The sequence below is a fragment of the Sturnira hondurensis genome, unplaced genomic scaffold (assembly GCF_014824575.4).
Source record: "Sturnira hondurensis isolate 20B ecotype Veracruz unplaced genomic scaffold, ASM1482457v3 Scaffold0018525, whole genome shotgun sequence".
Lineage (NCBI taxonomy): Eukaryota > Metazoa > Chordata > Mammalia > Chiroptera > Phyllostomidae > Sturnira > Sturnira hondurensis.
In genome coordinates, this window is record NW_028091156.1 from 13848830 (window position 1) to 13860936 (window position 12107).

The 12107-nt window shown below is 43.2% G+C and overlaps 1 protein-coding gene across 1 annotated transcript in view; it reads right to left on the reverse strand.

Moving 5' to 3' along the window:
- NUP133 (nucleoporin 133) overlaps nucleotides 1–12107 on the reverse strand; it is a 37101-nt gene that overhangs the window by 21417 nt on the left and 3577 nt on the right. Inside the window, exons 3-11 of the mRNA XM_037069410.1 lie at nucleotides 11365–11468; nucleotides 10299–10406; nucleotides 8411–8545; nucleotides 7663–7833; nucleotides 6525–6680; nucleotides 6180–6250; nucleotides 4330–4477; nucleotides 2229–2376; nucleotides 1037–1194 (exon numbers count right to left, since the gene is read on the reverse strand). Coding sequence (XP_036925305.1) covers nucleotides 1037–1194; nucleotides 2229–2376; nucleotides 4330–4477; nucleotides 6180–6250; nucleotides 6525–6680; nucleotides 7663–7833; nucleotides 8411–8545; nucleotides 10299–10406; nucleotides 11365–11468 — 1199 coding nt within the window. The remainder of the gene's footprint in view (nucleotides 1–1036; nucleotides 1195–2228; nucleotides 2377–4329; nucleotides 4478–6179; nucleotides 6251–6524; nucleotides 6681–7662; nucleotides 7834–8410; nucleotides 8546–10298; nucleotides 10407–11364; nucleotides 11469–12107) is intronic.

Genomic DNA, 12107 nt, shown 5'->3' on the forward strand with positions numbered 1-12107 from the left:
TTTCGTGCATCCCCTGCTGGGAACTGGCGTGCAACCCAGGCATGTGCCCTGACTGGGAATCAAACCATGATCCGTTGGTTTGCAGGCCTGTGCTCAATCCACTGAGCTACACCAGCCAGGGCTTGAATTTTTACTTACAGGAATAGCGTATATATTTCACATACTAGTCAAATGGAAATTACCCCAAACAGATATATATAATATCCTATGAAAGAATGACAATAATCCTACAGACCAGGGATTTCAAGGTTTTGAGATGACAGAAAAACAAAAATTTTACCCCAGTCTGCCTTTCAAAAACCACCCAAAGGAACCAGTAGAAAAACAAACACAACCACCCAGATGTCTGTGATTCAACCCCCGACACAGGCGGACAGAAACCAGGAGGAACGGCCGACGACAGAGCAGAGGAGACAACGCAGACCTCCGTCTGCGGTGCAGCGGCAGGTGTCGACAAGGGTCTGGGGTGAAGGAAAAGGACAGCACATGTCGCATTTCCGCAGCCTTGACTGCAGGGAAAACCCTGCTGACAGGGACCTCCAGAGCTGCGGGAGGGTGCGGGACGAGGAAGCCGGGGGTGAGCAAGCAAATACAAACTTAGTCCATCGCAAACTCCAAGAGTCACAGGGAGCTGTACAGTAAAGGGCACGTGATCCGTACACTCCGTGGCTCTGTGAACCGTGAAGGGTATTCACGCTGTCGCTATAACGGGAAAAATTATACTGGGGTGGCAAAGGCAGAGAAAGTAATAGGTCACCCCAACTTCTCATCTTCTCTAACAGAAAAGCAGTAGACTGTCTAAATTTGGTGAATCCAGAGGCAACAATTTAGGCAGATTCATTAGAAATACAGAAAAAAATACAAGAAATAGCTACAAGACTTAAATTTAGTTGCTCCTGGCAAAGAGGATGACGCAGATGAGAGAGATAAAATAACGAATGTTTCCATCCCAATTCTTTTAAAACCGTCTCATTTTTCAAAACATTTGTGGGAAACAGTCTGATGAAAATTTAAAAACCACCTAGAACCACATTACCTCATTGCTTGGTCCAGCAAGTGAAGATGCTAAAGAATCTTCAAGATCCTCTGCTAATATGGACACATTTTCCCTCGGGGTCACAGACACCAGTCCGCTCTTTTTAGAAAAAAGGATGGGAATACCGCCACAGGAACCAGCTCCTAAAATACAATCCCCTAAAAGGAAGAAAATCACGCAGTAATTATATAGAACAAATGAATGCTTTCTAAAATTTATCTCCGTAAGCAGAAAATCATCTTCACATTTCTTTTCCTTTACAATATTACTTCTACTTCGAACTCAGTTCTTTAATCCCACATCAAATGTCAGGAACCTGTTGCTATTTGAAGTAGCGGATTCTGAGTCCTTCAGCGTTAGGATTATAAACACCAGTCTTGCCCTGGCCGGGTCGCTCAGCTGGCTGGAGTGTCATCCCAATACACCAAGGTTGCGGTCCAGCCTCCGCAGCGTCAGGACACATACAAGAATTAACCAACGAACACATAAATAAGTGTAACAGCAAACTGATGTCTGCCCGTCTCCCCCTTCCTCTCTGCCTAAAATCAATTAAGGAAAAAAAAGAAAGAAAGAAAACTAGCCTTGCAAGGACAGCAGCAAATATATTACGCAAAAAAAAAAAAAAGTATTCAGTCAGCAAAATCCAAAATAACAGCTTTTGCAATCTGATGGGCCCTCTTGCCCAACTCTTCCTCGACCTACTGAGTAAGCACGGTCAAGGCTCCTGTGTGAGGACCAGGAAATCTGGGTTCCATCCTACTGGCCCCCCTCCTCTGTAGACAAGTGTACTGATTGGCTCTCCCCAGGCCTCCTCACTTCCCCTCCCCCATGAGTCCAGCACCGGAGATTCTTCTTATCCAGCTGTCTGCACACACTTCACGAACAACTCAGACCAAGTCACTCTTCCTAACCAGAAATAAGCAATTACTTCTCAGTCTCAGTCCTTTCCGTCTTAGCCTCTTCTGCAGAGGATGCTACTGTTTTTGCCCATACATACACCAGTTTGGAAATTCTACCACCCTTTTGGTTTTCCAGTTGAGTCGTGACTTGAGTTACTACCAGTGTGGTAGTAAAGGACCCAGTGCCATCTGGAGATTTGTGCTTGGAGCAACGCTTACGGACAAAGAATCAGGACTGCTAAGAAGGACTAACGAGAGTTCACTGATCTTGCTTTCTGAAACTGCCGCCGTACCTGGCGTACCGAAGACAATCTTCTCCTGAGGCGGAGAAAACCTCCCGGTGCCCGTGGAACACACGAAGACGGCACTGCCGCTGCACAGATAGGCAGTCTGGTTGGAGAAGTCTGGGACCATCAACCGACACATGAGCGACTCTTCAGACTGAAAATTAGATTTAAAACCGCATCTCATAAAAACTGAAACAAAAATGCTCGTTTGTATGATTTCATTATTCCCAGTGTTGTACACCGCTCTGTCATAACAACGATAAAATAATCCAATGACTGTCCTTGTGAAAAACCTAAACGCTACCCAAGAAATGACTAAAAAATATGACAGAATAAGCTTGTAATAAATAGCAATTAGAGAAATTAATTTGTTGAGCTACAAACAGCAAATTTTTAAAACATTTCCATGCTGATGAGATTTTTTAACTAGAAGCCTATTAATAAATACAAGAAAGAAAATAAAAGGACTAATTAATTATATTACTTAGTGTAGATTGGTAAGCACTTTATAAACTACCCCTGATAAACACTTTGCTCCTCACTTCACTGTCAAGGTATCAGGTACAAGACCACGGAGTTAACTGCTTCAGGTACACGACCAGAAGCAGAAACAGAAATAAGGCCGAATTGCAGCTGACCCTTGAACATGGGTTTGAACCGCAGGATCCACTCAAATGTGAATCTTTTCCCAATAAATATAGTGGAAAATGTCTGGAGGTTCCCAGCCAGCGTGAAGCAATCACATGGGTTACACTAGGCTCCTGGAAAGCAATCACACCACTGCTTCTTCGTTAGCAACACACGGGTCGTTACACCTGCCAACAAATGTGACTCTTTTCACATCATCTTCATCTTTGATGTCTGGTGTCAGTAACAACACACACAAAAACACCCGGTGTTTTGTCTCCTATAAGACAACGCTGATGTATGTGCTAACAGAAAGAAAATTCATCTTGCAAACAGATGCCAAATTCACAGCGTTGATAAATACATTACAGTGCTGGAAATGTATTTTCTCTTCCTTATGATTTTCTTAATACTGTTTTCTTTTCTCTAGCTTACTTTATTGTAAGAATACAGTATATAATATGTACTCAAAACGTGTGTTGACAGACTGCTTATGTGATCAGTAAGGCTTCTTAGTCAACAGTAGGTGATGAGTAATTAATTTTTGGGAAAGTCAAAAGTTTATGTGGAATTTCGACTGTGGGGGAAGGGGGGTAGTCAGGTTAGGGCCCCTAACCCCCAGATTGTTCAAAGGCCAACTGTAAATAAAATTAGAAAATGCTAAAAATAATACAGTTGCTCTTAAAGAAGTCGTTTTACAAACAAAACATTAAGAGTGGGATAATTTCTTTTATTCTTCAATATCTTTATACCTGTTTGCATTGCCTGAAAATTTTAACACTGGACGTGTTTTTCTTGCATAATCAGAATACACGTTACAATTTATTAAAATAAAAGAACAGATTAGAAGATTTCCTTACAGTATGCAGTTTCACAACTCACAGTAACAATGAGGATTTAACAGAACCACTACAACATACGGTTAAATGGAACGAACTTACAGCGGTTACGGCTATTCCTCATGAACTCCATAGTTATTTAAAAATTATGTTCAATTGCTATTAAGAAACAATATTAGAGATCTTTCATGGCTTTAATCATTTGTATCAATTTTGATAGTATATAATGCCTACAAATATAATCCTACCTTGAACAGGAAGGGAATTTTTCTGTAATGTACGGGCTCAAAACCAAAGCCCAGTCCCTTCCGGTTCCTTCCTTCCTTTCCACCCTGCAGTGCACCGCCGCCACGTCCTTCCGACTCAGCAATGCAGCAGTAAGAATCTCTCCAGAGCTGGGTCAGCAGAAACGAACTGCTCGTTGTCCACTGCTTCAACCTCCAACTTTCTCTAGCTGAGCCGGAGCAAAGGAATGCGTCTGAGAGGGCAACTCAAATGCACTGTCTACTGAGTGGCTATTTAAAACATATACAAGCCCTGCAGATGAGTCTCTCAAAGAACCTGACCCTGCAACAGTCTGGGAAAGAAAACCCAGCATGTTGTTACCCGTCTGTGATTTCCCTGAGAGAGAGAAGTCTTACCTGAAAAGGCGGGTTATACTGCGTGACTTCCACAGTCACGGTGTCTGACATCTGGTGGCCGTTATCCTCGACTGTTATCAGAGAGTAATAGACGAGACACGGGCTGTCTGCTGGGTGCCACGCTGCCGCCAGAACCAGGAGCCCATCACTGATCAACGCACAAGAAGGAGCTTCAGTCTCTTTGGCAAACAGCCTGGCGGTTCCTCGCGGACTAAACACACCCTCACCATCTGATCCACCAACCCCCCTCCTAAAAATTTACCCAAGAAAAGTGGGAACCAGTGTTCGCACAAAAACCCATGTGTAAATGTGTGACATTTTCACTTAAAAAATCTTGTTTAAAAAACATGAATGGATTTCAGATGGTAAAGATGATAAGAAGATGACAACAATTTTGCAGATCAGTACAAATCTGACCAATTTTTATGTGAGTACATATAAGGGAATACATTTACGATGTTAAAAATCTTAACTGTACATCTAAAATGCAGGTCTCTGAGCTTTGTGTCACTGAAAGTTACACGCCTTCTCACGGCACATACAAGCCCAGGCTGTGGCTCTGGTCAGGAGCGACCAATCAGTGACTGTCAGGAAGACAGACGCTACGTTTAGACGGAAGAAACCACCCATATGCAGAACGCTCTGCAGGGTCACCAGACCCCGAGGACCTGAGAGGGATGAGCCTGGAGGACAGGTGGGGAGGAGGGTCAAGAAAGAGCGTGCCTGCCTCAGCCCCATTAGAACCTTGCTGGAGCGACAACACTGGGGGTGAGGGGCCCTGGCGCTGGCCCAGCAGAGCAGTCCCCAGGCATGTCCCCACCCTCGATTCTCCAACCAGGTCTCAGTCTAAGGACTATGTGAGAAATGTCCGCATCGCGTGCCCTCAGGGGGCTGTGTTCAGCAGCACTTCTAAACGGCGGAAAGGCCGGTGAGGACGCATGAAAACTGGTGAACTGTATTCAATTCAACTGTTTGTGAAAATTCGATATACACTATCATTCTTACTTTGACAGTTTTAGGAAGGTGAAGGATCCTACTGATAGCCTGAGAGAATTATAGAACAGCAATGTCCTTCCAATACACAAGTCCGTTTGCTCCCCGAAACTAAATTACTCTAACACACCCAAGGACAGCCCTTACCTCCCGGTGAGTTGTGTCTGAAGGATTACAAGTCCTGTATTTGCCCTTGTTATGCACCTCCTCACATAAAGCACGGTACAAACAGTTCTGAGTTCTGTGTCGCCTTTGGCTGCAAAGCTCAGCGACAGTGTGGGTGAACTGGCTGTGCCAGGCTGGCCTGGGGTCTCAGGCGCCACTCTGAGCACCATTTCTAAGAGAAAATTCACTCGGAGTGCAAACCATGGTTGAGTGCTAACTTGTCCTGCCAAGAAAAACACCTCACCCCATCCTTCTTCACTCAACGAAGCCTCAAACGCGGGGTTACTGGGGCTCCTTCGGCAACAGGAGAGGGGCTGGAGGAGCGTGTCCAGTACCACCCCGGGAGAAGAAAGAGGGCGACAGTATGAGCCTCGAAGCAGCAGCGGTGGTGGTGGGAAGGCACCTCTCAGCAGCGGAGAGAAGCTGCGGCCATGAGCACAGAAAAGCCATGCCTCTGACCACGGCAGGGGACGGGGGTGAGAACACACAGCTGACCGCTGAGGATGGCCCCTCTCGCAGATGAACCAGCATCTCCAGATAAGAGCACAGAACATTCAGTAGGGTGTACAGGCATGATAAGATGAGCATCGGGCGATGGGCGATGTAGCAAGATTGCTCATCATTTTATAATAAACGTCAATTTATTTTTCTAAACACCTACTTATATTCTTTACAACAAATTAACTGCTTACCAGTTTTGCTTCAAATCCAAGTATCGAATGTTGACCCCTTCTTTAATGCCTTCATAGTTACTTTCAGATCCCTACGTGAAAATATCAGTAATATTAGCCCCCTGCGTATAGTAATCCTTTCTTTTCATCTTGTGTCCCCAGCACCTGGTAACATACCTCATCAACTGAATGAATAATGCATGCATTTTAAAAATTAAGTGAATCAGTGAGTTACAGTCTTTCTAAAGATTAAATACCCAATTCTGTTTATCTGATGGCTACATAAAATTTGTGTTTCTCTACATTAGAATATGCTTCTATGAATAAAACTACTAAATAGATTAGAGAAATACCACTGTTCCTTACCCAAATGGCATCAGTAATGTTTTCCTTCAGGGTTCTGTTTATATCCCAAGTGTGTACTTGTTTTTCTGAAGACTCATCTACTTCCCACTTACTGATGTTTGAACTTGTCAGGCTGTAGAAGCTCGCTCGCTCACGATCCCAAAGGACACTTGAAAGCTGTATGGACAGGAGAAAAAAGTCAAGTTTATAGATTGTTATAATGTTAACACACTATTTTTCTGACACTCAAGTTTCATATACTTGACTATAATACTTGATTAGTACCCCTGGCAGGATTCTTCACTTAGGATTCAAAGGAAGGGGTGATCCTGAAACAGACCCCGAGGCAGAAATGTAAAGGTAGAAGGCCCACGATGAGCAGAGCTGGGGGGTGGGAAAACAGAAGGGTGTCTGGAGAACTACGGGTCCTATTAAGTTGGAATGTGGATAATAACCAAAAGAGGCAAAAATGAGGCTCAAACGAGGAATGAGGGACACACAGCAGAGTCTTGAATGAAAGTCCGCAAACCTCGTAGACAAGCAAGGGAAATACTCCCAATGGCTTTGGAACGCGGCTGTGTCACGGAGAAATGAATCAGGCAGGGCTGTGTGTGCTCAGTTATACACGAGGGAGTCCTTTTGCCTTTTAAGCATGTGCTTGCTGAGGAAGCATAGGTGTATTGCTATTTTTTTAGGTTGGATATACAGGAGAATTGTTTGTTGTTGTTTTTTTCCCCTACTGCAAAAAGCTTTATTGTTTCCATTTGGTCCAGTGCATGGGGGAGAGACTCCAGGTGGTTAAAAGGCTGCCTAGTGGTTGCAGGGAGAGGCTCGGGTAGGAACCAGACCCCGGGGGATGCAGAGGGCCTCTCAAAGGCGCCTGGGCACCACAGGCTCCTATTTGTGCTTGAGGGTGAGCCTTTCAAAGAGAGACTCGCCCAGTGCCACCTGGGAGCCGGCCACCTGTGGAGGAAGGCCAGGTATCACTCATCTTCTTGAGGAGTTACTCCTCATCCAGGAAGTGGCTCTCCGGGAAATCACAGCCCAGGGTCTGTGCAGGCAGAACCCAGGGCCCGCAGATCCACAAGGGCCTGGTTCAGGACGCCATGGAAGCCACCACGGCCTCGGAGAGCAACATCAAGTTCTTTTATCAACTTACTATGAGATCACTGCTAGGAGATGAAATTCCCAAAAGAGAAGACACCTTCCGACCAAGCCCTGAAAGCACGCCTTGCCCCTGAGGCAGGACGCGCTGATGAATCTTTCCCAAGCTGTCAGGTGTCAGCCGAATCAGATGGCTTCCCGTTGAGGACAAAATAAAACTTCCTCCCTGTGAACAAATATTATGAAATTAGCTCTAAGCATCTAAGACTAAGTAAAGAAAATTAACACAAAATTATTTGATACAGAGAAAAATCACCTATACCTTAAAACAAATCTAAAAGAGAAACAATGTTATGAAAATAATTTACTTATGAATCCATTCACTTAGTATTATTAATTCTATACAGAAAAACTGGTTGTAGTTTTGTATTATTAAACTGCACATTTTCCCCTGAATTTTAAATCACAGGTTCACCATATTGCAGGCTCAACAAATCAAGCATCAGATTTTATTTCTTTGGTAAGCCCACAAAGTACACTTTAGGAAACCATTCTTTATGGTGTCTGAGAGTTTTTAAGTACTATGTTCATGAAAGAAATCAATACCAGCAGCTTCAGAGCCTCTGAGAAGGGCTTTCCTCCTTTTAACTGTGCAGATCACAGGCCCTTACATCCTTCTCTCTTTCGGATCCCTCCCCGGCCTCTACGGTCTGTTCAAAACCCTGCACTTTTGGGCATTCAAATCCCACTTCCAAGCCACATCGCAGCTTTACAGTAAACGTAAAAGAATACCCATAGTGTACCTGCACTGCCGTCAGGAAACTGGACGTCTTATCACCTCCCAAATCCACAGAAGTCTCTGTGTAGGTGTCCTCGCCAGCGAGACTGGGCCAGTAGCGAATGGATCCCTCTCTGGTGGCGGCCATGACGGCAACAGACTGAAAACCAGATAAGACTCGGCGATCACAACAGAAGACGCACCCAGTAACCAGAGGAGTCTGATGAGACTGACACTGAAAAACTAGGGCAATAGACTGCTTGAGTAGGAAAATCATGAAGTAAAAACTCCCTTTCATAGTTAAAAAATTATCACACACTAAAATTGTCTAACTACCACAACATAATAGGGACACACAACAGTTCCACGAGCCCCCAGCATTCCCTAGACCAACTCCTCCAGCCGCGCTCTTCCCCACCCCTCCTGACTCCTGGCACCGCTGTTTCCATTGTTACAGCCTCACTTTTTCCAGGATGTGACACAAGTACATTCACACCGAATGTAACCTTTTGACCCTGGCTTCTCTCACTAGCACAGTGCATCTGAGATTCACGCGGGTTCTTGCACGTGTCAATAGTTCATCTCCTTTTACTACTGAGCAGTACTCCATCCTACGGCTGAGCCAGTTTATCCATTTACTTGCTAAATGACATTCGCACTGTTTCCACCTTTGGCTATCGTAAGTAAAGGTGATATGGCATTTGTGTATTGTTTTGTGTGTGGACGTAAGTTTTCATTGCTCTAAGGTACACAGCCAGGAATGGATCTGTTGGGTCCACTCAGGGTAAGGATATGGTTAGTGCATTTTAATCTTGTAAGAGTGAAAATCAAGTGCCTGGACCATTGTTGCGTTCTCAGCCTTGCGAGTCCTGGCTGCTCTGCATCCGTGTTAGCACTTGGTAGTGTTTCAGCCACTGGGATGGTGTGTAGTGGGTCTCTGTGCTGTTTCAATCTGCATTTCCCTAACAGCTACTGATGTGAACGTCTGCTCCCATGCTTGTTGGACATCCTTACACCCTCCTTGGCAAAGCATCTGTTCGAGTCCTGTGCTGTTTTTAAATTGAGTTGTTTGTTTCCTTACGAAGCTTGGAGAGTTCTTCTTACTTTCTGGACACAAGTCTTTTGTTGAATATTTCATTTACAGACATTTTCTCCTACTCTGTAGCTTGTCCCTTCATTTTCTTATCTCGTTTGCAGAGGCAAATTTTCAATTCTGCCAAAGTGCAATTTATCCATTTTTCTTTTATGAATTGTGCTTTTGGTGATTTCTAGAAACTCTCTCCTACTTTCTTCTACAAGATTTATCATTTTACATTTTTTAAATTTAAATTATTTTATTGTTGTTCAATTACAGTTGTATTTTTCTCCCCCCACCCCCAAGCCACCTCCCTCCCTTGCTTCCACCCTCCCCCTTGGCTTTGTCCAAACGTCCTTTACAGTAGTTCCTGAAAACCCTTCTCCCCACTGTCCCCTCCCCCCTCCCCTCTGAGTAGTGTTAAATTGTTCTTAATTTCAGTGACTCTGGTTATATTTTGTTTGCTTGTTTATAGTTTTATATTTTGATCTATGACCCATTTTGAGTTCATCTTTGTATACTTATGAGGATCAAGAAGGTAGTCTCTTTTTTTTTTTTGCATAAGGATGACCAGTGGTTCCAACACCACTTACCGAAAAGACCAAACTTATTCCACTGAACTGCTTTTGTACCTCTGTCAAGAATCAAAGGGCCACCTTTGTGTGGGCATCTTTTCTGTTCTGTTCCACTGCCCCCGGGTCCATTTCTTTGTTAACACCAGTGTCGTAATTTGTGTAAATTTGAAGTTATGTCTCAGAGTTAAGTCCGATGACCCCTCCAACTTTGGGACTCCCTTATTTGAACAAGAATAATTTCAGTAAGTATTTAAGGCACCTACCTGAGGAGAATGTGCTTCACCTGAGGGATCAGCGTAGGAGAGAGCCACCAAGTCCGCAGTCCAGTGGAAATCACTGGGGGGCAGCTGAAGTTCTTTGCAAACAGCTAACTGCAGGACAAAGCCAAACAAAAGATGTTTCGCATCCAATCCGACTTTTTGAGTACGCATCTGACCTCATTATTTCTTCTCTCTGCATCTTTACATTCTGATTTGTTGCCGGAAATATTCTACAAACATACTTTCTTCTCACAATTCTTGATCAGGCTTTCATCATGGCTTTCAGTAATCTTAAAACAAAATTTCTTAAGAGCTATAAAATCAGGAAAGCTTAAGAGCTAAACTGGATCTTGAGTACTAACTAGTGCAGTCTCTTCCAGGACTGAAAAAAGTCTATTGGTTAAGAGAAGTATGTAGGCTTACTGTGGAATTTTCCCAATCTAGTCTTGACTTATTTGATACTTAAAATCAGCACGACCACACTGTGATTATACTAAGTTGCCTAGAAAATATTTTAGACTGGGCCGAGTATCAGGCTCCCTCTGTTGACTCATGTGTCCCCCACCCCCACATTTGTCCTTCACTATGCTCCTAACCGCAATATCTCACCCTAGCCGGTGGCTCAGTTAGTTACAGCATCGTCCTGTGCACCAAAAGGCTGCAGATTCGATCCCCAGCCAGGGCACATACCTAGGCTGCAGGTTCCATCCCCAGATGGGGCACGTACAGGAGGCAACTGACTGATGCTTCCCTCTCTCTCTCCCTCAAAAACATCATTAAACACTTATCCTTGGGTGAGAATTAATTTTTTTTCAACTTATCTAATTTTATTTAAGGTAAATAACAAGGATCTTGTTTCAAAATTACTACAGTTGAGAAACTTTCTTCCCAATACACAAATGTGTATGCATGCTCAGTATTTCATTATCACTATGAAAATGCAAATTCATAATGCTTGAGTAGGTTCAGATCACTGTCTTCCAACAATTCTAAACATTTAGGGTAAAAATTAAGAGCCAACTGGTTCCCCTCTCCTCTATCTCCTTTTATCTCTCTAAAGTGCCGTTACCTTAGAAATAGGTGACACAGCCATCTTCCAAATAATGAGTCTGTCTTTGCAGACCAGACAAGCCCATCCACCTTCATCTATGTGAACAGTCAGCTGATCGCCGTCTACACAAAAACATACGGTACACAGTCCATCTTAGCCTAAGAATAACAACAACCCCTAAAATTTCCTTTTACCAGAATCTTATTGCCACATACTTCACCAAAAAAGTTACCACTCACGAGAAAGATTAATTCACAACAAAAACACTCTTTAGTATAATTCGAGTTCTCAATATCCAAAACAAGAGACCCATTTAATTTTGATAACCACTTTCAGAAATATATCTAAAGACAAAAAATGTATGTTGGGCCTAGGTTTAACTTTTCTGAATTTTTGTTATAAACAGATACCTTACTTTCTACAATATTTAATATTCATAATTTTATTTTGATAAAGCAACACAAAGAATAAATCTTCCCATTAGATACACAAAACATTTCAAGGAAAGATAATCTTTCCAACAAGAGTTTTTTTGGAATACAAAAAATTACTTCATTATATAGAGACATAAAGGGTTACGTTGCGTATTAAGTGACAAAAACTTCATTAGCATATCGCTCTTTTAAGCTTTGGAGGTAAACATCCATCAACAGCCCTGGAAACATAATTAATTTGACCTCTGCTCCTTGTTGAAAGGCAGGGCGAAGAGGTGAAATAAAAAGAATCCATAATGTATGCACCGCAAAAACAAATTGCGCCCA